Below are 27,314 nucleotides of genomic sequence, written 5' to 3'. Positions count from 1 at the left end.
TTATAAATAAAATAAAAAAAAATTATTAAATACATGTACTAGACTTGGCTTGAGAGCTTTAAAGTTAACTATTTTTCTATTCAAGCTTGACTCGAAAATTTGTTCGAGCAACTCAAACTTGACTCAAGCCCAGCCAAACTAAGTTGAACTTGGATTCAAATCGAGCTCGAGTAGAGAGCGAGGTGCTCAAACTGAAAATCTAATCATATCAAACTGGATCCACAGTCCATTAGCTAAAATGAATCACTGTGTATTAAAACAACTGAAGATGGTTTTAGGCATTAAGAAGGTGTTTGATTGCAGAATAACTGGGGAAAGGGAAATCCAGGTATAGGCGTGTTTTGTGTTGGGTTGAATGGTAAGTGGAGGATTCGGAGTAAGGGGAATATTATTCCGTGTGGGGATTTCAAGCGCCATGGTATAAGCTCCAGTCTTCTGATGTTTGGCAAGAAGTTGGAGATATTTCTCTACCTATTCCACAACCATATACCCATCTCAGTCCCCGATTTGATTACTAAAAGAGGCCTCCATCCGTTGACGTAGAGGATTCATGCGGAGAGTCGGGCCGGATTATTTTCATCATTTGATTTCATAGCATTTCTCGCTCTCAGGGATGAGATCGTGATCGAACGGGCAGGAGAAGAAGGATTTGGATTTGGATTTGGCGAGAGCGGTGGAATAGATAGAGAGAAGAGGAATAAGGAGAAGAAGGAGGAGGAGGGATGGAGATTCAGTGGCTTCTGGTGGTGCACGGGTTGGTGACTCTCCTGGTGGTAGTCTCCTTGCTCTGCGGGCACTGGCCCATCTTCCAGGGCACCTTCATCGAGCGCATCCATTACTTCATCACCTTTGGCGCCTACGACTACTTCCTGTGAGATCCAAATCTCTCTTTCTCTCAAATTCTTTTTCAATTTGGCTGTCGTCGTGAATGGAACATTTGGATCTTTACTAATTAATACGTTCGTAACAATGTGGTGGTAGAGACTCAGGGATAAATTGAACACAAAATATATGTTGAAATGATTATCTTGGATTGCAAGAATTAGGCATGGTATGCCGTGTAAGCTATGCGCGTGGTAGAAGCAATTAGGTATCTCTTTCCGTTTTTCTGAATTCTAAGACAGTTATACCCCATCAAGGTGTTTGGATGAATTGTTTGAGGCGAAATATAGCAGAAAAGTATCAAATTATTCGAGGTTTTACTTTGGAACTAAGGATCACTCGCATAAAGAATCCACAGGAATCATCATAAGTAATTATATGGCTGTTAAAATTGCTGCAAGATAAAGAAGCAAATACACTGGACTAGTAGCTACCGTAGTTCTTTGCGGATAATCCCAATTTTGGTTTAATAGTACATCCCAATAGAGGCCGACCATACTTGTTCAACTTATCTCTTTCAACTTGGATGCCATGAGGCGGGCCTTGGAAAGTTTTGGAATAAGAAGTGGGAATTCGCAGATCCTCCAGACGTAGAGCTCGTAGGGCTTTGAAACCAAATACATTACCCACAATGGAAGTAAACATGTTAGTAACAGAACCTTCTTCAAAAAGGTCTAAAGGATAAGCTACATAAGCAATATATTGATTTTCCTCCCCTACAACGGTTTCAATTGGTTGCATCGTCAAATCAATGGTTGGTTCTATTTCATTTGGCATCTGAATTCCCACCAGAATCGGATCGAACCCAATATTTGCCAGGCTAATGTTCTCTTTTTCCCTCAAATCTATAGAGTAAGAAATCGATTTGTCAATAAGATCAATTATATTTATTGCATAATGGGCTCCCTTGAAAAGCATTGGCGCACTTGTAAACGAGATGCTCTTCCTAACTGAGCTATAGCCCTTGTCATAGATATATTAATGTATGGATAACTTCTTGTCTTTATTGTAGTAGTAGTTGTTGTTATTGGTATTGTTATTCATCGTCTTCTTTTCTTCTTCTTCTTATTATTATTATTATTATTAATCCAAAGATTAGATAGAATTCTTAGTTTAGTACTTTATAAAAAAAATCAGAAATCATCCTCGATTTTTGCTAGAAATGTCTTGTGGAGCCCTAGTAGTGACTTTGGTACTACATGTTATCTATAAAATACTCAGATAAGAAAATAAATCATTCTGGGTCCTGTTCAGATGAGAAGTAAATTTGCAAAAAAATAAAAAACATGAATTTTTATATGTGTTGGTTAAAGGATTGGTGTTGGTGCTTCCTGGTCTCCATACTTGATCTATTGATAACTTGCATTGGAAGGACTGTTTTCCTGCACACTCACTTACCATCTCTATTAAGGGAACTGATGTATTATCTGATTCAAAAACGATCAAACAAGGATTTGAAGATACACAAAGAATCAATTTTTCTTTTCAAGTTAATCCGAGTAACACAACATTCAGCGAAACTATGTAATAACTTAATATGAAATAGTGCTTAGAGTGTCAGACCATTTCTAAATACTCATGTCAAAATCCAGTGCAATTTTTTCTTAAAATAACTTCGTAACATTAACACTTGTTGTTCCTAGAAAGCATAGCCTAAAATAAAAAAAAGGATCAGATTCCACGATTTGGTGAGGCAGAGATATGAAGAAGAAAGGGACTAGTGAGATGGTGTTTTCCTTTTCTTTTCATATGAGCATATACACAAACACACAATATTCTGTTAAATGGTTGGAAGCATACGTAGCACCGTGATTTATGGCCTAGGAACCATATTGTGAGTTTTCTAGTCAGACTCGAAACCAGAATAACAAACTTATGTTATTGAAGTCGACATTGGATATATAAAAGCTCACTGGTGATTCCTAAATGATTCCTTAATATGCAATCGAACTTCAAGATATATATGAAGTGGGTTTGATACACATGGCCCAAAACTTTCTTGAGAATCACTAAGGATTTTTCTCACAATGTTAATAGGAATTGTATTTTTGTAAATCAAATAAGAACTATGTGAATGTTTCAGTATATAATTTATTGTCACCCTTCACACGAAAGCTATTTTATGAACCATTTTTCTTATTTAAAAAAATTGAGAGTTTGTATGCGCATTTCGAGAAGCAAAACAAAATAATGAGTGCTGTGTTCCTTTAACATTCTTTCTGAATGGAAACTGCAACTACTCACACTAATTTGTGTCGGTCATGCTGAATTATATATTATAGGCCTTTAACTTTCTATAATACCTAATAATACTAGGCTTTGATTCCAAGTTTGGAGCATTCATGAGTCTCAACTTTATAAAATGTAAGAGCCTTGGGTGAATGAGACTACTGAAGTGAAGTCTCCATAACATACCCCCTTCTTTAGTGAATACATCCTTCTTAGTTGCTGCAATCAGGAGCTGGTAGTGGTGTAGGTGAGGGAAGTGCGTATTTTAAAAGCACTCAAAGGAAGAAAACACTTAAGAGCTGGAGTAGGTACAAGTATTTGGGGGTCGATGAAATGGGTATATTACTCCAACCAGGAGTTCTACGCTACTAAGATCTTTTGATTCTTTTTTCTCTATATAATTATTGGCATTGTAGAAGAAATGAAAACATGCCTTTTTTTTCAAAATAAAAAATAAAAAAATCTAATGGTGGAAACCCTAGTCCTGATAATTGTATTTCTATAAGGGGCCTTCATCCATCCCACGAGTTTTTCTTCCACTCCTATCAATCACATGAATCAAATGTGCTGAATGCTACCGTCATCAAGTTCATATTTCTTATGTTATGCTTTATTAACTAGTACACTTCTTATAAGAAATACATTTTCATCTATTTGATACATTTTCTGGAACTTGCAACACGTTATTTTCATAGTTATGTAATGCCTTTCCCCTTCAGTTGTTGCTTGCTCAATAATTTTTCTTCCTGTATCAACATTTGAAAAAATATCTGTTCATCATTTTTTATTATGCTGTTGCATAGATTAGTTGTCTTAAGGTTAAAATTCTCTTTGTTATCACTTCAAGAAATGAAACAAGAACCGTAGAAGAAAAAGCTAAGTGGGAAACGGAGATGCATGGAGAGGGGCGGTGAGAGGAGTGGTTGTTCAATGTTCAGTGAGATACAATAGCAATAAGTTCAAATTGAACATTGATGTCTAAATATTGAACTATTACTATCGATTATAATTGACATCATCCTATTTTTGGTTAAAGTTTGTGTATTCTCTTTTCTGTTTTTATTGGTCACAACATCATCTTTACATTGCTGCAGAAGATTTGTGGCAGTCATATTTGGTTCTAGAGGCAGAAATTGCTTCCTCGCAGTTGAGCATTATTTGTGTGGGCGGCCAAATCCAATCTTACAGGTATCATAAATTTACCTTATTTTTATTCTTTCTTTTGTTAGATGAAATTGCATGATGTCATTGATCTTTTAAATTTTTCGTCATATATCTTTTTGCCAAGCTAGTGATCTTTTCTGGTTCCAGGCAAGTAATAATAATCTATATTTACCTTGGGAAGAATATGAACATGAAAAAACTAAAGCAATACTGTAATAAAATGGAGGAGTTTATCAAAAAATAATTATTAAAGCATATAGTTTAGTGGAGAAAGAGATGAAAGTTAACAAGCACATTCCTCGTTGCTTATTATTTATATAATGAGAAACTAAGAATTAGAGTCCTTTAGATAAGCCATAAATTATACTTCTTATATATTTATTAGTTCGTACCAAATAATTCTTGCATGTTCCAACATGGTCATATTTATAGGAACTGGAGAGATGGTAGCAACAATTCGAGGGGTCACCACAATTCATGTGGGAATTTATAAATCTAGCATGGATGACAATCCACCTTGTGACTTGCTGTATTTAATTTATAATGCATCACAATTCTGGGCATGTCATTAAATTTTAGGTATCTCTCCTTACGTCCCTTGTGAACAAGTGTTCCTCTTCTCTTTGATCTAATAAAATCCTCTCCTGCTGTGGGGGTTTTTGTAAGAGAAGAAAAGTAGCTATATGCCATTTATATGAAATGCATTGAGCTTGTATTTATTTTGTTGATCATCATTGCCAAGCTTCAAAATCTTGGTTTTAGCTTTTAACTGGGCCAAACAAGTTTTGGTTTTGGTACTCTTATCAACTTTTGATTAGTTTCATTTAAGTTTCTAGAGTTCCAGTCAAAAATTTTTAAAAAAAGTGGGAAAATGTAATATATAATATCAACAAACCAAGGTTCGCAATCTTGGTACCAAGTACCATATCGATCAAGTATGTAGTTGGTATGGTATGATACATACCATACGGAAACTCAGCACGTAGAAATGTTCCGCTATAATATCAGTTCGTTTTTGTCGTTATGGTTATTTTAAGGTTTATGTATTTTTGAAATATTATTTTAAGGTTGTTTTATTATTATTTTACTTCATATTAATCCCGAGACTATATGATTACTTGATGGATGAAATTTTAATAAATAAAAGTAGACAATGCATAGATTTAGCTTGTAAATATGTATATCAAATCGATTTGAATTACAAACTACATGTCGATATCTAGCCCCTCATGAAGTGTCGAGTTGCTTGTGGATGTTAGAATTCCATTCGTAATCGGGGCCTTGGACCTGACTTTAATCTAGATACTATGCCACCCCTGCATACGACAATCTGGGTCTTCCAGATAGCCACCCTGATACCGATCCTCTGATACCGGGCTGGCCATTCCACTTGAGGGAAGATCCCAACAATGAAAATTGATATGTATTTATGATGAGACTATGGCGGGTAGTAGCCACTCGAATTTGATGCCGCAAAGTAACGATATGCATATGGGTCATACTTTGGTTGTAGCTATTGTACAAATAAGATCCATCTATGATAAGGATCTAGAGACTTTTAGGGACTCTATATATCATCAGTTGTAGCAATGCTAGATCCTGAACCATGTTGAAGGACTCGTCTCTTATATGCTATCGTATCCTTGCAAGTTCAAAATCACAAAGAAATCCCTTTCTTGATTTTGCTAACCTTCCCATCCTTCTCTTCACATTCTCAGCAGGAAAAGAGGATAAACGCATCAAGATGTCTTCTCCCCTTTTTACTCATGGGAGGGCCTAGAACCAACTAAAATCGAGTTGGATTGAGTAGAACTAGGTGGTTCTGCTTGGTTCGGACCAATTTGGACTGGTTTTGCCTGAGTTTGAAACTGGCAAACCAATTCGGTTTCACATTGATTTGGTTCGGTATGCCCCGAACTGGGCAGTTTGGAAGAAACCACACAAGAACCTATATTTAATATGATTTCGGAACATATTGCTTGATTGGAAACTTTCATTTGTCATCTATACTTTTGATGGCCTAGGACCTTTTAGAAATATTTCAAGCAACAAAACATGAAAAAAAGTTAATCAATACAAATTACAATGGATGATGGGTGTCATTTTAAAATTATTATATGTTATTTGGTCAAATCCTATATATTGATAATATTTGTGGGTGTGGAAATGATATTATTTATTTTATCTCTACAAAAAATAGAGATATACCCCAGTTTGTGAGTTTCAATTATTTTGTGATACTTCAGGAAATGTAACAATGTCTGTTGGACTGTCTTTAGCTTGTATAAATTTAAAACATGATCCCAATTAATTTTTTAAATGAAATCAATATTTCTATAAATTTCTTGTAATTGAATGTCTATGTGCATTCAAATCTATTCCAATTTAACATTTTCAAAACATATATTCTAGAGAAAATGTTTCCAGAAAGCTTGATTTCTCATTCATTGGGCAAGCTCAGCTTAGAAAAAAAGAGGGAGGAAATAACCTGGAGTTCAGGCTTTCAGTGTAAAGTGTAAATATGATATATTCCAGGCAGATTCGGATCATTTTTAGCCAAGTCCCATATGATTCAGCCACAACATTTTGGTTTTGGTAGAAAGACTGAACCTTGTCCATCACTCTGAATCATCTAGTTCAATGACAATTTTGGGATGCTTCGTTAGCATATTAATTAGGTAACTGTAGTCATTCTTCACTTGTCCTCTCACAAAGTCCATTTGTTACCAAATACTGCACTCCACTAGCCTCATACAACATGTCTAGTATGGAGTTTGGCAGAATTTTTTTTGCTCATGGAACACCTTGGATATACATGTTTGCAGAACATTGTAATAAGCATGTGCTATTTTGCAGGTCGACAAGTTGACACACTTTCAAATTGTTACACTATAACTCAGGACATTAAAAACGGTATGTAATTGACTAAATGATGTCCAAGAACTTGTCCATTCTTGTGGGAGACTGAACTGTAAAAGGCAAAACAGAATCAACAAAGTTTGGACAAGCTATAGAAGTTAATGGATGATCTGTAATAATGAAGAATTGTTTTCCTCTTTCCTTCCCAACATATGGTTTGCTTTGAAAAGCCCTGAACTTTTTAAGGGTGATGTTATTGATGCTGGTTGTGCATGCCATATCAAAGATATTTCTTGGATAATCACTTATTTGTCCAGTCTATTAGACTTCTTAGTACTCACCAAGGTTTGACATTTTGGTTCCAATTTCAATTTTATCTAAACCTAATAAATTTTGATGGTTTTATTCCAGTTCATTAATTCCAGATTACAAATATATAAAACAAGAAATGTCGATTAAAATAAGGAAAAAAAAGATAAATAGAATATGTCAAGAAAATAAATCAGAGCATTTTTCTTTGAAATAATTAGAATTGTCTACAATCCTTAAATGTCTTGTGTCAGGGTTTCTCATTGCAACAATCAAAATTTGTGTTTTTAATAAAATGTTATAGATATGTTTAGCATAATATATCATTTTGCTTTTTGATTGCGATATAATATATGACAAAAAAATATTTTGATCTAAGGCAGGCTGTACCAGTACCGCTCTTCATACCGGTCAGCCACCCGTTTGGTACGGTACCGGTTAGGTACTCATTGACACTCAATACGGCCAAGCATGCTGGTTCCGAACCAGCATGCAATTTTTTATTTTTTTTGTTTTTTGACATTTAATGATATTTTATGAAGCTTTTTGATATTTAATGTTTTTTATGAAGATTTTGAGTGGTTTAAACATTAATTTGATGTTTTGAGGTTTTTTGATGTTCTTTCATGTGTTGTTTCCTTTTTTCATGCTTTTTGTTTATAAAATGACTATAATTTCAATGATAAATGTAATTAAAGTACATAAATAATTATATTTATAAAAAAGAATGAAATACAGAATATAAAGTTAATTTATATATATACTGATATTTAAAATCTCGTGGAACGGCGACGTCTCTTGTAGATGTTGGAGTTGTCTTCGTATCCAAGGGCTCATCCCAATTCTCTATTTACATGTCTTTCTTCTTATTCTTCACCAGCATGGTATCAATCCTCTGTTGCTTCGCATCCTTACTGGGAAAAACATGTGGATCAAGATCTTGGATAGTGGCCCCTAGTGGTATCTCTCTAGAGAAGGACTTCTTGTGGCCCTTGCTACCGAGCGCTCCCAGCATAGATGCCATGCTTCTCCCACCTTTGCTGACGGCCTTCTTGACTAAGGAGACCGTCCTAAACTTTAGCTCTTCCCCATGGATCCTAGAACTAGAGCCTAACTCATACTGTGAGGGCCTAAATCGAGCTCTATGCTTGGCCACCTCTTTCTGCTGCCACTAATCATTCAGGCTTGCTTGGATAGTAGCTTCGATTTGTGCCTTCTCGTCATTTGGATGGAGCCCTCCTCTGACATCTTAGAGTGATAGAAAGTTGGCTCTGCTACCCGATAATCTACTCCGCCCTTTTTTGGGCAATCCTTTTTTTTGCTGGTTTGAAATCAGCGAGTGCTTTTTTATCAGTTGCCGAACCTTCTTATGGCATTTTTGGCACATTGATACATCGGGGTAACCATCTGCAAGATGTTGCTTTAACCTGGTTACCTTACTCTCTTTGAACTTGGTGTCGCACCACTTACACCTCCAGTAGTGCCAACTTGAGAGCATGGCATCATGATTCCAACCAAGATCACACTCCGCCTCTTTCTTCTTCCTCCTAGATGGATCCATTCCTATAAGTAAACTGACGCATGTCAAACATTTTTATATCAATTGATATAAATTGACACCATCCCTATCTTTGTTCTGCATTTTTCTGAATTAAAATAAAATATATAGATATTTTTTTTAACTAATTAAATAATTTTAATTAATTTTTTGCAATAATTCAATATTTAAGTAAAAAATTATTTAATTAGTTAAAAAATATCTAGATATTTTATTTTAATTCAGAAAAATGCAGAACAAAGATAGGGATGGTGTCAAGGTTCGCCGTTTTGGTACCGAACTCCGTACCGATGCCACATTAGCATAGTATCAGTAAGATATGGTACGGAATTTTTTTGGCATACCGAATGTCGGTACGCCACCCATACCGAATATCGGTATCGAATCAGTATGGTATGGTATGCTCTGTACCGCCCAATTTAGGCTGGTACGGCATACTATGGACGGTGCACAAATTATTGTCTCAACTTATTGTTATTTAATTATTTTTTGAAAATAGTGAAATTTCAATGTGTCGTGAAATATTTTTTTAACTTCAGAAAATATTTCTGAATTACTTATATATGGTATCATATTTTTCATAATTTTTGTATTATTTTTTTAAAAAATAATTATTAAATACAAAAAAAATATTTTGAGATTAGATCGATGTAGCATCCCATCTTGGATGCTATATAGATATATATATTTTTCAACCTGTGGTCATGCATGGAAGACCACTTTTTTGTGGATTTTATTCAAATTTGGACCTATATTATTATTCATGCGATCAAGCCCAAACTTGAATGAAATGACATGAAATTTTTATAGGGAGTAGGATTTATACCCCTAAACATGATTCTGATTTTCCAGTGATCTCTTAAATTTTATATTATTTTTAATTTTTTTTAATCCGAAAATTTATTTTTACTTAAAAATTATAGAATGAATAACAAATTATGATCTTGATGTCATAATGTAGATCTTTCCTAGATCTACAACATACCGTTAAATGATACCGAAAAACAAAAAATTAACATAATTTTTGGCCAATTTTTCGTCTCAAAATAAAAAAATACGTAGAAGAAGTGTGGAGGAGCTGCATTTCTAGATTTCAGCAAAATTCCGAGCTGAAATTCATTTAAATGGCCTAGATTTGGGCTATTTCAAATTTTTTTTTTAAAAGGGTGTGCATGGGTGGCCAAATTGTCCCCTTTCGACCTCGAAATGGTATAGTACATCCCGTACCATCCGATTCGGATGGTACGATGTAGCTTGCTTTGATCTATACGATAGCCCAACTTCAAAAAAATGTTATTTTTCCTAAATCTCTTTGGGATTTAATGTTGCAAGATCTTTTAAAAAATAGCAAACATTTAATTTTCTAATATTAGAGAAACTGTTTGTGAGAATTTTAAGAAATGAAAAGATGGCAATCAGTGCTTGTTCAGTCGACTTGAACCGGATGATTCGGCCTAAACCAAACGAACAGGAAGTCGGGATGGTTTGGCCGTCCAGTATGGTTTGGCTTATAAAAGGCCCCTCTCTCTCTCTCTCATTTGGCCTCTTTCCCCTCCTAAACCTAGGGTTTCCTCTCCTCTGCTCTTCTCCTCTCCGAGCTCCTGCCTGTTCGTTCATTGTCATCCCTTGTTGAGATCTATTCGTTGCCGTGTCGTCCTCCCTCATTGAGATCACTTCCATCCGCAATCCAGCAACATTGATGAGGTAAGCCCCGCATCTCTCCCTCCCTCCCTCCTCTCTCCCTCCATCCTTCTTTCTCTCTCTTCCCCCCTCTCCTTCTCCCTCTCCCTCTCCCTCTCCCCTCCCCCTCTCGTTCTCCGTCCTCCTAGTTTGTTACACCTCAGATCAGTGCCAATATGTACTGATACCATACCAAACCGGCTGTTGGCCAGTACAACCTCTAGGTCCAGTCCAACGAACCTTGATTATAATAAGTAGTATAAGTTTTCATGAAAATATAAGATTTGACCTTATCAATGAGCTTTGGTAAACTCCAATGCTAGTCCTAGTTTTGGATCAGTTGCATCCAAAACTAAGACATTTTAGTTTTGGTTTCATAATTTCAGCCTAAAATTCAGATCTTTGTACCTATGGTTCTACTTGCGTATTTTTATGGCAACAAGTACTATGTACTCCAAGAATGAGGGTGAGCCTTGGGGCAATGGTAGAGTTACTGCATTATGACTTAGAGTTCATAGATTCGAAATATGGAAACAACCTCTGCATGGGAGGATAAGGCTGTGTATATCTAACTTTCCCCAGACCCTGCTAATGGTGGGAGCCTTGTCCTGTGGGCGGCCTTTTTTTTCCAAAGTTCTATTTAGACCAATAATGTCATCATGTGACCTTTTTCCCCTTCTTTTAGCCCATGTAACTTAAATAGATTTAGCTTACTGCAAGTAATTTGTGAGACCTTGTTTGAATAGTTCATGTAGTGCGAGCACCTTTTCATGTTTATGCATTATTTTATCTTACACAACTTGCAAAATGTATGAAGAATGGATGAAATTTTGCAAATTAGCTGGATCCTACTACATCATTGGTTTGATGGAAAAAATTATCCTCTGAAATATATAGTTTCCTAAAATAATCTTGAGAAGAAAAGTTGTATCCATAGGTTAACTTGAAGTGAATATAATAGCTTTGGAGAAACAGTTACCTTCTAAATTCAGCAAAATTACCTCTGCTGCCGTTACAGAAATATTCATTAGAAAAGTTAGCAGTGAATATGTCCACTACATCCAAGTTCTCTATGACCGCATGTGGAGATTGTAGAGAATGTTTGCATATTTTAACAGTTTAGGAACAGTGATACCAATCCAATTGTTCAAGTCTCCAAGTCATAATTTATATAGATGTTCAAACTTCAAATCATTTTAACATATACAAAATATGTTTATTTCTGACTCCGAAATTTGGACCTAATTCTGATGCAAGTGTAGGCAGACAATGCTGAGTTTAAGGCTTCTTAGAAGACCATGTACTCAACTAAATCATTGCCCTGGATGCTTCTTACCGTTAGTTTGACAAGGAGAGACGGCATCATTCAGCACTTTTAAGTTACAGTAAAAGGCCGACTGCATGTCCTGCAATCTTAAGTTGAAGGAACCTGTCAAAAATTCTTAACCAAAATTTGTCTCAGAAGCTTGTCAAAAACTCAAGCACATTCATACACGAGTATGCAAGAAATGAAGTAAACCTTGCAAATGCCGGGAATCCTGGAGATGGGTAGTATTTGAAAGCATAAAATCAAAATCAAAAGAAATGTTCCACAATAAGCTGTCCTGAAAAGTGACAAGATGTTAACAATAATTATATTGTTTTACGTTGACCAGTTTCTCTATTCACTTGACAAAATGGATAGATCTGTATATGTTTCTTTTTCTTGTTTTTTTTTGATAGGTTAATACAGATCTGGATCTTGTTTTGATAAATAATATGCTTTAGCCTTTTACTTTTTACTTTGAACCGAGTCTCAGGTAAGTTATGCTTTTTGTAAATATCTGTTATGGATATGTAGATGTGATTTTGCAATTGCATAATTGAGCATGGAACTTTTCTTATTCATAGATCATCCAACATTGCTGTGTTCTTCTATCTGATGATTCAAGTTTTTGGATGATTTGCATTGGAAACAGAATCCAAATGGCTGTAGATTAGTATATATATCCATCTAAACAGATATCATCTTGAAGTTTCAGCAAGTTACAAAATATATGTAATCATCTATTTTTAAAGGCCCTAAATAAACTATAACTTAGAAGTGCAAGTGTAGGCTCTGCTACATAACTCTCTCATTTCTGTCGCTTTCTGTTACTTGAAATGGTACGTGCGTGATTTCTTTCCCTCCTGCTATTTGTTTCCTACATAGTGATCATTTATGTGATCTATTGCAGCTGCTTTACCTCAGCATACTTGGAGTAACGTACTTTGTCATTGTAAAGTCATCTTTCGGATATATTCCTGGTTATTATGTTAGTGAATTGCACAGGTAATCTTGAAAAAATGTTCATTACCTTGTGCAACCAAAGTGCCATGTTGTTCCAGCCTGTCCTGAATCACACTATCTCATCTTTCAGGTACACAAGCATGTTGGCAGTTGGGGTGGGAGTTATTCTCTTTCTATTGACTAGCTTTTCTGATCCAGGAACTGTGACAGCTGAGAATGTTTCTCAGTACATCTCTGCCTATCCTTATGACAATATCTTATATGTGGAAAAAGAATGTTCAACGTGCAAGATTTCAAAGTGTGTGGTTACGTTATATAATGCATGTTGCTCCTCTGCATTCTAATTATCTGATTGGAGTTGCACTTCAGTGCAGGCCTGCAAGATCTAAGCACTGTAGCATATGTGATCGATGTGTTGCACGATTTGACCATCATTGTGGATGGATGGTGGGTTTTACTTTGTGGCTTCTATTCATCGTAGTTGTTTTTCAAATGGTGTCAGAGCAACTACTGGGAGTAGTTGTACCATAGTACGCCATACTGTACCAAACCAAGTAGTATGGGGCATACTGTACCGTATCGATTTGGTACTGGTACATGGTAGGTAGGGCGTACCGACACCTGATACGTTGAATTGGCCCCCATACCAAACATACCGACACAGTGATAGGATGGTACCAGTACGGAGTTCGGTACCGAGATGGCGTACCTCGAGTTGTACAAACTGAATTCATTTTCTTTTTTTTTTCTAAATTGCAGAACAATTGCATCGGGGAGAAAAATACCCGGTACTTCTTGGCTTTTCTGCTCTGGTGAGTGTATGTTTTCTTTTTTATGATTTTTTATCGGTAAGTATTGACAGAAGCTGATATTGAATGTTTTAAATCTTGATATTCCCATCACAAATAATTTTGGATCACTTGTAATTTTTGAGAAAAGGATCACTTTACTCTTCATTATTAATATTTTTCATTATGAGATACCCATGATACGTTGAACCTTAGTGTGTCTGCATATGCTAAACAAAAAACTCATGTACATCGGGAGTTTTCCCCAGGTGTTATTGGAGTTTCTTGCATCATAGATTCTTGCTCTAGCACTAGCTCCTGAGCATTGTCTTGCTTCTATTACTTAACCTTGATTTCACAAGCCATCTTCTTTCTTTATTTACATCCTGTAACATTGGTGTGAGCAGTTTATGTTCTCTTATATGTATAACATTATCCATGCTGGGACTATGTGGGCTAGTTTCAGTTTGCAAAGTAGAGGAATAATTTCTATATACTTTATCCATATGACATGCAAATCAGAAAATGTAAAACTGCCATTGTTCTAGGTTGCATTATAATACAGTCCCTCAACATTTAGTGCTGGATTTAAATTGTCAATTGTTGGCTCTACAATTGATGTGATTGTCTGACTGGATTAACTCCGTACGACAATAGGAGGCATGGGCAAGTTGCATTTAATTGAGTCTTGGAGCATACAGGTTTGTTTATATGCAAGTCACGGTTTCTGCATCTTTAATTTTAGCAGCAAAATGTCAAGCTTCATTAATCATTAGTATTGCACAAATAGATTTTTTCATGAAGCACAAATTCATTGGCCCACCAATACTATATTTTCCTTCTGTGATTTTACAACCAAGGTTTCAAATCTTGCAGTGCACTGCATCCTGCAGTGGCTGGTATGACATGTACCAGGGCACATACCTTATGTACCAGCAGGTACTAGAATATACATGAAAAAAGGGTGTCAAAGCACCTTCAAGCTTGCCACTGAACGGTACAGGGTTAATTGGGGCCTGCAGGGGGTTGGTTTAGTCAGTTTGCTTATGGTTTCATCCTGAGGGATCTAGATACCAACTCCTGGCTCGTCCTTGGCTGATAAGCTCTAAGTTTTGAAACCTTGATTCATAGGCAATCTAGGGGATGAACTCTTTCATGCTATGTGATGTTTAATTGTTTGATTATTTTGTAAAATATGTTAGAGCTGAGTAAACCTTGTGTCTTTTCTGTTGAGTGGTGATAATTATTTTTTGATTGGGAGACATCAAGGCTATGGAGGCACAAATTGTAGGGAGGAAAATTTCCTCTGCCTTAGCCAGCATATTGGCTACATTGCTTACTATGACTACACAATTGTATTGATTACATTGATCGACGTATCTCCCTATGTGTCAAAGATATTGGCAAATTTCCATGGACAATTTTTTTCAAGTGTGAGTAATGAAAAGTGAGTCTTTTCTACAGTCTGTAGAGATCAAAAGTGGCACATGTTATTGCCAAGCTTGTGTAAGTGTCAAAATTTCCCTTCGTGCAACTCTTCCGGACCTACGTATATTAAGTGGTCATTAAGATAACTATAAGGTGATTGCTGAGAGTACCATCCACACCTTCCAAACTTGGGTTACCAAGCAAGAATCCACATAAAGCCTATTACATAAATTTTTAGGTTGTGTTCAAGATAGATCCAATTTGTCCATCCATGATAAGGAACTCTATTTTCATTGTCTTGCTTGCCTAACCTTCATCGATAGCCTAGATAGAAAGCTCATCTCAGTATCTTACTTTACTGATCTTGCTGTTATTTGTTTTATAATATTCTTGACCCAATTGTCTCCTAAAGCCTTTTGCCTACAATTGGAATATGTAAAGCAGTGTTTTAAGTACTGGCATGAATTGGGTGATATGGAGCATACTGTAGTCAGCAGGTGAGGCATTAGCATGAAAACTGTTATTTATATGGCCGAACCAGATCTAAGTAGTTCAAATTAGTATTGCTTTGTACCAATCGATGTAGAATGAAAAGGGACATAGACCTTTTTTCCTTTCTTCTTTGAAAGTAGTGGAAGCAATAAATAGTGGTGGGGGAGGATCAAGTGAGTTTTTTTTTTGATTTTTTAAAATCATACCATGTTTAGCTTTAACTAACAAATCCTATATTCTAAGTATTTTTATATGTTCTAGGACCTAGAACTCTAAAAAACAACTAAAACTGGAAAACAACGCTAAAAGACTATGAAATAATAAAATAGAATAAAAATCATTTTTATTCTATTGATGCCAGCTAGTATGGTGTAATGTACTGCGAATCGATACCATATCAATATGGTACTTGACTAATATGTGTACCAAAACTGTACTTAACATTGCTATGAAGCTTGATAAATAAACATAAGAAGCACATGATGACATGAACTCCTTCAAGAAAGAGTTCCAAATTTTTTTAGGGTGTGTTTTGTTGGAAGTGGCAAGCCCAACCTTGGGTTCTAGCAAAAGTTGTCACCTTCGCATTTTTGGTTGCACTGCTAAGCACAAGCTCAAGGTTGACATAGGCAGGCATATAGGAACCTAGGCAAGTGGCAACCCCATTACATGGGTGCCTAGCACTTTCCGGGCCACTAAGTGAGGTGGCCACTCAGGCACCTAGGTTGGTGCCTAGCTGGGTGCCCTAACCATTTAGAGGCCTCTTTTTTGCAAGGCTGCTGCCCAGTTATACTTTATTCCATCCATCTTTCTTCATATATATTGTAGATTTTATTTACTATAGTAAGCTTGGGGTATATTTAATTAGTCTTGGACTGTGTTTGTCAGAAGTACTTCAAAGACTAGTTTTCTGGATCACAGCCATCCATTTTGGTGTTCCCTCATCCATCTAATGGCAACCGTCCATGGATATGCCTTCTCTTAATTATTTTTGGTGTTTGTAACATGTTCTTGAAATATTATTTAATTCTAAATCTTATTATGAATAGTTAAATAATTAATGACCTATCATTTATATATATGATGTTTCTTATGAGTCTTTATGAATCAAATTTTTGTATTTGTAATTATTTGATTATACAAGACTGTAATATTAATTCTGTTTCTTTAGCTCCAGCCTAGCTTCCTAGGCATCCCACATAGGCATTTTAAGGGGCACTACTTAGGCTGCCTAGGCATTTTGACAGCCATGCTCAAGCTTTGACTTCCTCAAAGTTGCTGAACTTTTGTAGGGGTGGACCAAGTTGTTTCAAGAAAGTGGACATGCTTGCACTTCTAGGCAATTCCTTCTAATTAAACATACCCTTGGCCTCTAAATGATCTAGATTAAGGTGGTTGGTAGTTATGTCCTCTCAATCTACACAAGGCATAGTTTAGTGCTACAGACCAAGGTTTGTCATATCAGTGTGCATCGCCTCATACCAGGCCTACTGTACCATATCTGTACCAAACCGATAGTACGGAGGTGTACTAAGTTTTGCGATGCCAAACTGACCCCGGTACCAGGCATACCGACACTGTACTAATATGGTACTAGCATACAGTCTGGTACCAAGATTGCAAACCTTGCTATAGACTATTCTTGTGGTTTTTTAATTTTGTAAAATTTATTAATCATCTTGGCTTAGCAATGCTATACTGACAAAGTTGATCTTGGTTGTGATCTCTAACAACAATTATGGTGGATCAATGGTTGGAAATTCTATTCAATTAATCGTGGCAGAAGCACATAATTTTCAAATTTAACTTCAAATTACATAACTATAAGACAAATGGCCATTTGTACCAATTAAGCAAGCTATATCTCATTTTTTAAAATGCACAGTTCATAGCTCTGGAATTAAAATAAAGTTCACTTAATTTGATTGTCTTTAAGTCCCTCTTCTAAAGTGGCAGTCTCACTATACACAACAAAATTACCTCAAATTGGCTAGTAGTCTGAGCCACCACGTCCCTCGCTCTACAATATAATAAACAGAAATATGAGCTATGCAGTCTAGTAAGTGGCCAAATATAGTTACCAATTCACAATCAAGAAAAATAGAATAATAAAGCAATAAAGATCGATGGTTATTGAGACTTGAATAATTCTGAAAATTATCTTAAAAGGATTATGAAACTTAATGAATGTTAAAAATCAAGACAGGTACCTTTAACCGCATAGCTGAAAAATTTATTTTTGAAAACACTAAGACTAGGAAAATAGAATAATAAAGCAATAAGGATCGATGGTTATTGAGACTTAAATAATTCTGAAAATTATCTTAAAAGGATTATGAAACTTCATGAATGTTAGAAATCAAGACAGGTACCTTTAACCGTATAGCTGAAAAATTTATTTTTGAAAACACTGAGACTATAAATCACTTAAAATCAAAGTAATAGCAACTGGTCAGTAACCAACTATTATACTCATTGGTCAAGGGTTCACCTAATCAGTAGGCCCATTAGCAAAGGATTCAATTTAACCAACTATTATACCTATTGGTTGAGGGTTTACTGACACCAACTTCTATACTTGTTGGTCAGTTCTCACTAAGACCAACTATTACACCTGCTAGTTAGGGGTTCACTGAAATAAACTATTATACTTGCTGGTTAAGGGTTCAGTCACTGATTGAGGGTTCATTTTCATTTGATAAACTTAAGATTTTCACTCTTAAACAATAGGCTATTTAATAAGCACTTTGCATGAATAAGTATGATCAAGAGCAATTTCTCGATGCAGCGACACAGATTCAAAGTAAATGGTTCATCATGGCATTAATAAGCTGATAAGTTAAATAAATACTCCAAACTCAAAGGCGATGTTTATAATGTGAATTTATCACAGGAGTAATAAAAGAGAATAGCTTAGCAAAATCATGAACTATGATCACTTCAACTAGAATCAATAGTATTTCATTCACATGTAACCAAACAACTTACTATGTTTGAAATCCATCAAGCATTCCAATTCTAGAGTTGCAAATCGGCGGAATCGACCCGTGAGTTGACCTGTCCCGCCCAATTAGGCCTCACACAATCCCATTTTGAAGATTCGCAATCAGGTCGAAGTCAAAAATTGTTCTGACTTGAAATCGGGTAGGGTCTAGGTTTTGTAATTCCTAAACCAACCTGACTGGACCCGGCTCGTATATCATTCTAGTTCAATTTGGGTCAGAAAAATGCCCAATCTGAAGGACCTGATTTGGCCTCCCCCAAAAATCTGTATCGTATAAAACCCCTCGTTCCCAGTTTGTTGAATACTAAGCTAATTATTCTTTGTTCATCCCATCAATACAAAGTCCTCACTTATTCAAACATTAATTGTTTGTTTCCGTAGATTTTGACTCAACATTTTCAAGTATATCAAGTATTTTGCTTTAAAATTATAGTTTCTAAACTTGTACCTTAAAAGCAATCATTTGCTTGGATCAAATTGAATGAAAATTAATGTTTAGTTTGGCATTTCTTTACCAACAGATGTTAGATCAGCTAGTTGATACCTTCCTCTCCAAAAGAGAGGTCTTAAGTTTAAACCCAAGAGGTGGTAAATAACCTTTATATTCTCAAAAAGGAATTCTTTTATTTTTTTTTTTTAAAGTTTTAGTGATTCTATATTTGATTATTAATTAGTATATTTTTGGCTATAAAGGGATAGCTAAATGCTTGACCTGAACTATAGAAATGATGAGAACCGAGCAAATAGTTCCCTGTACCGGCTCAAATTGGGCGGTACGGTGCGTACCGTACCGTTTCGGTATTAGTACGTGATATGGGAGGTATTCCGACATTCGGTATGCTTAAAACACTCCGTATCATACGGTACTAATACAGTGCTAGAGTGGCACTGGTACGAGATCCAGTACCGAGATGACGAACTTTGCTCAGTCAAAAAAATCTGTGGGTAGGGTCTGAGTCATGCTTGACCTGAGATGGCTCGAATGACCTACTGCATCAAAAAAAAATTTCATGGGCCTGATCGACCCTACCTAGTTAGCCAATTAGTTAGGTCAGAAAAATCAAGATCCGAAAAAATTATCGGGTTATTGCAGCCCTGTGGTCCAATGTCAAAAAGACAACCTTTTGAACTGACTGTAGCCTAAAATGTTGAGGAAACAAAAAGTCTAAAATTAGCAGACCAAAACCAAGCACTTAGTTTTCAAACTAAACACTACAATTATCTCCTTTGTCCTAGCTGATTGTTGTTCCTTACTTCCTTTTTCTCCACTAATTGTTTATTCTATAGATGCAATTTTCTAAAGTTCCAACAAATGGTAGGAGTAGGACAGCACCCTCCTATTTATAGATGTCTTGTAAGCGGGAGGTGTCCAACCATCCTGAGGTGCTCATCTAAGGCTTAACTAGGTGGCCGATTAGTAAGCACGAGGCAGCTATTGTAAATAATGATAAGCATGAGCTGTCAATGATATATACAGTATGAAGTGATAGTTTAGTAGCTAAGCAATTTGGCCCCTGAATTTTTTAATTCATACACAGGGTCTTATTAATAATTACATTTTGCTCCTACTAACTTATGCAATTCCCATGCAAAAAGATTCAGTCCCATGAGGATCCTGACGTACTAATTGTTGCTATAATGCCCTTAGTTCACATATTCAAATGATCATAAGATACTAGTGTGTTACAGTATTACACCTTATTCTTATATGGGCTTGAACAGCCTTGCCTCTGTATATGGATTCATCAAGCATTTGCATGAGGCTTTCCATTTGCTATTAGGAATTTGGATTTTATGTGCAAAATAATGCATCTTCAGTGTCGTGTATTGGACTGGCTTTAAAACTTCATATGATAGAATAAGAGTTTTCGCAACTTTGTGTAGAGAATATCACAACACAAGCCAGATTCTTTCATACTATGGGTTACAAATTTGCAATGATGCTTCTTAGTGAAGTCACTGTAAGTTATCAAATATTCTTTCGTTTTAACAGCATGATATGAATGTGGTAGATGTTTGTTAGAACATGTTAGATACATACTGATGATATAGAATGATGGCCTTTTCATTGGCTTATCTTGCAAAAACTTGCACAGTTGTTTCTGTCATTTATGGCAGAACTGCCTTACTAACTGATCATCAAAACAGCCTGAATATCTGAACTGTGCCTTGCTAGCTGAACTCTGCCTCAATATATACTTCTGCCTTTTCCAGGAGATCGAATGCCTTGACAAGTATGCCAGCATGCCCATATATGGTCAACTATCTTTAAAATGTCTGGCTCAGTTGTTTTTCATAAACATGTGGTATATAATGGAGATATGAGTGAAAAGTTCTCTAGCAATAGTCCTGCTTGCACATTTTTCGTTTTTGGAATATAAAAGCATTTACAGTTTAATCTGAAGGCCACTGCTATAATATCAGTTTGTAAATTGATTTTCTTGTCTTTTTTTTTTTTAAAACACTGGACAGGCATTTCCTAATTTGTTTATATGGAGCAGTTGTCCTTGGATTTATTCTAGTTGGTGAATTGAAAGAGCGCAGAATTATAGACATTTTAACGGGTAATTTAATGTTCATGAACAGACCTGTCTTGTTTATTAATTTATCATTATGTCTTACTGTGAAATGACCCTTCTTTTTCTTTTTCAGTTTATTATGGTGTTGAAAATTCTTTCTCCAGTTTATTTCCATATATAGTCCAGGTAAAAAAATAATAAAATATTGAGATTTGTCACCACATTAAGACCTCTCAACTCTAATTGAGTTACAAAATTGCTCTCTTTGCCCCACTTTAAATAGGGCTTTCTTTTCTCTTGATTTCCTTCAAAATACTGGAATTTTGCAGTGGTTGCTGAGTGCTTATAACACACAAATACTTCTGATAATGTTTTTAGCCATAGTCTCATTGCTACTGGCTGGCTTTTTTGGATATCATGCTCATCTCTGCCTAACGAACACAACGACAAATGAGGTTAGCTGCACTCTATAGTCTATGCTTTATCCCAAATATTATTGGTGAAGATCATATTTTGGTGCTTTATGTTTAAACAAACAGACTTTTAAGTGGCAAGACTACATAAGCTGGAAGAGGAAGCTGAATGAAGCCAAGTCCAGTGCTGCAGCACTGAAGGCCAGTATACACGCAATGAATGGAGAGAGCAAGCCGCCCAAGAGCAAATGGAGGATATTTTTTCGCAGGTCCCCTCTGCAAAATGAGGAGGTGGTCAGGAAGAATAATGTGTACGATCAAGGAATAGCAAGTAATCTTTTTGAAATTGTGTTTCCTTTATCAGAGAGGAGGTCATTTTTCTGCAGGAAGTCAGAATAAGAATGTGATCTGAATTTGCACTTCTCATGTTTCAAAGTGCAAAATGTAGTATTTTTACTTTAAAAGCGTAATATTGTAATCTAATGTAAATTACTTTTATTGCCTCTGTTGTTAGCTCTGTTAAACCAGCCCTTTATAAGAGCACAATGTTTTTAAGCATTATTGGCCGATTATTCATGCAGATGTGCGTCTGGGAGTGAAATAATTTTTTGTTTTGGGTTCAATGCCTGCTTCATGGAAGCCTATTTTTGTTACTTTGATCCTCTGGAGGTTGGATGCATCGCTCACATCTCATTATCATCCTAACAGTTTATGTACTATATTATATAAAATTATTGCTAAACTGATGGCTAATAGAATACAAAATATTCTATATCCACGGATAAATCCAGGGCATGGTGTATTCATTAAAGACAGAAGTATTTTTGATAATGCTCTAATCATCCAGAAAATTAAATATAATTTGCAACGAGCCCCGATTAGACGTTCCTAGATGGCAATTAAATTGGATATGGAACAAGCATATGATAGGATTCATCGAGCATTTTTATTATTGGATGGACTTTTCGGATGCGTGGATTCACTTATTCGGGGCTGCATCATGTTGCCATCTTTTGTTTTTTTGATTAATGGCTCACCTTCTACCACTTTTTACTCTTCTATCGTTGTGCGACAAAGGTTGTTCTCTATTACTCTAGTTATTTATTATTTGTGCAAATGCGTTGTTTGGGATGTTAAAAATTTTGGCCAAATGGCAGTTAAAGATTCTCATCTTCTGTTTGCAGACCTTTACATCTTAGTTTGCCAAGACTACTTTGTCTAATGCTAGGGCATTTATACTATTCTTAATAATTATTGCATAGTTTCTAGATAAAGGATAATTTTTGAAAAATCTATGGTGAAATTAAGCCCAAAGGTTCATACTCTTATCAGACAATGGATAAAAAATAGTCTATATTAGAAAGTCTGATGGTATATGACAATATTTAGGAATTTCTATCACTAGCAAATTGTACGGGTGTGATACAACAGAATTTTCATTAATTATAGGGATGGAAGTGGAGGGCACTATCATGATGGGTAGAGTTACTCTTAGGAAGTCGGTTCTTTCTACTTTTCTTATTTATTTATTATCAAAGACCATTATTTCTAAGAAAGTACTTTTGAAATTGGAATGTATCATTATGAATTTTTTGTGGAGTTCCAATGATACCAATGATAATTCTGTGAGGGTGTATTTGGTTTCTTGGAAGTATGTATGTCAACCTGTTCGTGATAGTGGTTTGGGCATTCCCACTTTGGTTACTAGAAGTGAAGCTCTTATGGCTAAACATGTAGCAAGATATTTATTGATGCGAGGCAGTGCTTGGAGCTCTTTTATGAGGGTGAAATATGGTCCACAGTCTTTGGCATCTTATCCGACTTGTACATAGAGTGCCGCACCGATTTGGAAGAAGATTTGATCTTATGCTCCGATTATTTATTCTAGTATTAAATGGTGCATAGGAGATAGGCTATCTATTAATGTGCTCCAAGATCCCAAGTTATCTTCTTTACCTATATCACGATGGCCGATTTTGGTTGATGTTTCTGTACTAGAGAATAATAAGGTTATGGATCTTATAGTCTCTGGGGAAAGAAAATAGAATCAGTAGCTTATTGCTTAATATTTTTCGGAGTAGCTACTAAATAGAATTTTGTTCATTCCAATACCTGTTGGTGACTATGGTGATAGGGGTTGGAATCCTTTTTTTGGTCTGCCTGTCAAGGTATCTAATTTTTACCATCTTTTTTTTTAAAAAAAATACAACAAGTTAAAAATATTGCATGGGTCTGGAAGCTACAAGTTCATCCCAAGATTGCTCTATTTTATGTGAAAATTAGCATGGTTTCAACTTCCATGCAGGGCTATATTATATCAATGTGGTTATCATATTCCAAGACATTGTGATCTATGCCTAGAGTTTGAAGTGTCTTTATCTCATGTGATAATTTAGTGCAGACTAGCGTCTCAGGTACGGAGACAAACTCCTATACAAAATTTAGCCTCCTTTTCATCTCTGTCGGTGGAGTATTTGCATATTGTTAAGGAGAATTTTTTTTTGGTTCTGATCAGAAGGAGAAATTAGAAGCAATCATAGCTTGTTATATTACTTATCATATTTGGTTGGCAACGAATGAGCATATTTTTCAAGATGCAAGGCAGAGTGTTGTATTAATTCTTCTAAAAGCGTTTGCCTAGGATCAGAAATTTCTTCAGATTGGTGTTGAGAGACCTTTAAAAACAGGAGCAATCTTCGGCTCCTCTTTTGCAGCTTTTGCATCTTTCTAAGTAATATATTTCACTTGAGAGCCACTATCTCCTGCTTTCTCAAGATCAACTTTGATGGTAGTGTACTAGAGAAAGATAATTTGGGTGGAGCAGGTTTTGTTATTTAAAGTGACACAGGAGCTATTATAGCGGCTGGTGGTGTCATGATTTTTGATATCACAGTTCCGATAGCAGAGTTACGAGTAACATGAAAAGGATTAAATTATGTCAGAAATATACATTAGGAGCTTCACAGATCTATTTGGAAGGTGATTCTATAATGGTTATTAGATGGCTTTTGGATTCATCTTTTGAAGAGGGTAGGTTTCATCCTCTTCTTTAGAATTGTTGGAGATTATTCCGATCATTACTATCTTTTCACATCTCGCATATTTATAGAGAAGCGAATAGTATTGCCGATTGGATGGTATCGTATGTAGCAAATCATATGGGATCTACTCTTTGGATATTTTTGGTTGATCTTCCTATTCGGCAATGTTGTCCTCTGGCCTTTTAGTGCTAGTAACTGCATGAGGAGATTCGAGAAACTGACCATGGTCTTTTGCCTCTTTAATCCATTTAAGTGAGACTTCGTATCAGTTTGGCGATAAGCCATTAGAGTGTTTGTATTCAATCAACCCAAAAGCTCATTTTTAACCACTTTTTAGCTTATCATTTATGTTAAGATGAGAGTTTGAGTAGGACCTTCAATCATGCTTTTCAAGGTTCCTACATGGAGAAAATTGAACTAAAAAGCTGTATCATTTTGAGTATTTAAATGTGCACGAACAAGTGCAGAATCAGAAGTTCTCAAGGTGTGCAAGTTGATGGTTGGGATAGAAGTTCATTGACTGACCATTATCAGAAAGCGCCAAACCATCCAATCTAAACAATGCTGACTTCAAAATGATTACTGTACCATTTAAAGAAAAAAAAAAAATTTCCGAACCTCAAATTGACCAGTGCCATGGAGTCCATCAGTGCAGCCATGCATTTATCCTCGGAGACTGGAAAACAGTTAATAATATGCAATAATTAACATAAGAAGGTTAAGGGAAACCACCTTATTGTTTTCATGCCAATGTAAACTTTGATCTCAAGTATTATTATCAGTATGCTAGTTATAATGCATGGGCAGGAAGCACATGGATAGATACAAAATATTTTTGATTTTTTAACATATTATATCTTTAATTAGATATACCTAAATTTTGGTATGATCATTAAAATACTGTGAATTTGGATTTTTGAGAATCTGGGATGAAATGCATAGTCTATTATATCTGTCTTTAAACTTTTTTAGGGGTGCAAATGGGTCGGGTCATGAGTGTCCCCGACCCAATCCGGTTTCTTATTCGAGTCTTAATTTTAGACCCAAATCCAACCCAATAGAAGATCAGGTCGGGTCAGGTCAGGTCCACTGCTACAATTTTGACCCAATAGGTTATTCGGGTCGGGTTGAATCCATATATAACAAGGACCCAACCAAAAAAATTTGGATCTGGTTCGGGTCTGGATCGGGTCCAGTTTGGGTCAACTCATTCATGGCTTTAGAACTTGTTTGTACCCCCGCGGGCCCAAATAATTTTACAGGTTCGGATCGGATATGAGTTGGATCGGGTCTAAATTTAGTAAATCCAGACCCGACTCAAAAAATAGAATGAGTCTAATTTTAGGATTCGATCTAGCCCTACGGGTCCTCAAAAATAGATTGGGTCGGGTCATAAGTCAATTCGACTTATTTGCAGCCTTGGACTTTCTAGAGAGACTGAGAATTTTGTTTCCTCGCTCCTCTTTCCTAGAAAGTAAGCCTTCCATTAGGGGGGCTTATTTTGTGCTACTCGGGCTCCCTTCTCTCCTCCCCACTTTCCTTTTTTTTATCTCTCCCTCCATCTCTTCTCCGCCCTCCATCTCTTCTCCTTTCTTCCTTTCATTTCTCCTTAGCTCTATTATTTTCTTTGGCATGTGGTTTTATTTTGTTGCAAGCATCGCCGACTGCGGGTATTAGGTGGTTTGCCCAACGATCAGTGATGAGAAGTTGTTTTCTTTGTTGACGACAAGATGTTGGATAATAAACTTGATTCCTAAAGTGATATGGCATTCAATTAGCATCCTAGTTGAGGAGTCAAAATTAAGTCAAGGTCAAGAAGGTGAAAGGCCAAAGGTCACAAGAGTCATCATGAGTTATAGAAGATTAAGAGTCATAAGTTGTAGAATGTGAAAAGTCATGAGTTATATGAGATTTAAGAGTCATGGTCACAGGTATATCAAGAGTCATAAGTTAGAAATATTAAGAGTCAAGAGTTATGAGTTACATGTAGGAATTTTTAGAGTCACATGAGGTCTATATAAAGGGTTTTAAGCATCCATTTGTAAGGTGTGGGTTGAATAAAAAATATCTTTTTTTCCAAACTTTGTTCTTGAGAGTGTCTACCACCTTTTTCTTGAGTGTTCTTCCTTATTTTTCTAACAAAGTGGTATCAGAGCTAGATGGATCCAATGACCAACAATACGATGTCATTTTCGATTTCTCAACTCACCAAAGACAATTACAAGAATTGGTGCATCAAAATGAAGGCACTGTTCGGCTCGCAAGATACGTGGGAGATGGTGGAAAAAGTTTATGTGGAGCCTGAAGATGAGGCGACTTTGACGGAGAATCAAAGGCAATAATTGCTAAGGGAGTCATGGAAGAAGGACAAGAAGGCTCTTTTTTTTGATTTATCAAGGGTTGGATGAAGCCACCTTTGAGATTGTTGTAGCTGCTCCAACATTAAGACAAGCTTGAAAATTTCTTCAAAAAACATACAAAGGTATTGATAAGGTAAAGAAGATTCATCTTCAAAGTCTTAGAAGTGATTTTGAGTCTTTACAAATGAAAAATTTAAAATCTAATGCTGATTATTTTACAAGAGTTATGGTGATTGTTAATTAATTAAGGAGGAATGGTGAAACTCTAACTAATGTTTAAGTGGTAGAAAAGGTGTTGCGGTCTTTGGATCCGAAATTT

The 27,314-nt window shown here is 35.8% G+C and overlaps 1 protein-coding gene across 2 annotated transcripts; it reads left to right on the top strand.

The window, feature by feature from the left end:
• Window positions 1-282: 282 nt before the first annotated feature.
• Window positions 283-22,174, top strand: LOC103710940 (probable protein S-acyltransferase 17). Of its 2 annotated transcripts, none has more exons than XM_008796875.4 (10): window positions 283-871; window positions 4,206-4,299; window positions 12,898-12,992; window positions 13,081-13,176; window positions 13,325-13,397; window positions 13,710-13,762; window positions 21,135-21,226; window positions 21,315-21,367; window positions 21,511-21,636; window positions 21,721-22,174. In XM_008796875.4, exons 1-10 carry the CDS (start codon window positions 723-725, stop codon window positions 21,991-21,993), a joined length of 1,104 nt encoding a protein of 367 aa, XP_008795097.1. In that variant the 5' UTR covers window positions 283-722; the 3' UTR covers window positions 21,994-22,174. The 2 variants fall into 2 exon arrangements, with proteins under 2 accessions (XP_008795097.1, XP_008795096.1); XM_008796874.4 differs by having other exon boundaries at window positions 284-871; window positions 13,081-13,248.
• Window positions 22,175-27,314: the final 5,140 nt, after the last annotated feature.

This window comes from Phoenix dactylifera, chromosome 1, assembly GCF_009389715.1.
Source record: "Phoenix dactylifera cultivar Barhee BC4 chromosome 1, palm_55x_up_171113_PBpolish2nd_filt_p, whole genome shotgun sequence".
Classification (NCBI taxonomy): domain Eukaryota; kingdom Viridiplantae; phylum Streptophyta; class Magnoliopsida; order Arecales; family Arecaceae; genus Phoenix; species Phoenix dactylifera.
The sequence above is the reverse complement of the archived record's forward strand: the minus strand, read 5'-3'. Positions and strand labels throughout refer to the sequence as shown.

Bases quoted from the DNA above. Each gene is read 5' to 3' on its own strand.
- LOC103710940 (XM_008796874.4), top strand. From the start codon at position 723: ATGGAGATTCAGTGGCTTCTGGTGGTGCACGGGTTGGTGACTCTCCTG. The intron at 13,398-13,709 runs GTGGGTTTTACT...TCTAAATTGCAG, and splicing joins ACCATCATTGTGGATGGATG to AACAATTGCATCGGGGAGAA. The intron at 21,368-21,510 runs GTAAAAAAATAA...GGAATTTTGCAG, and splicing joins TATTTCCATATATAGTCCAG to TGGTTGCTGAGTGCTTATAA.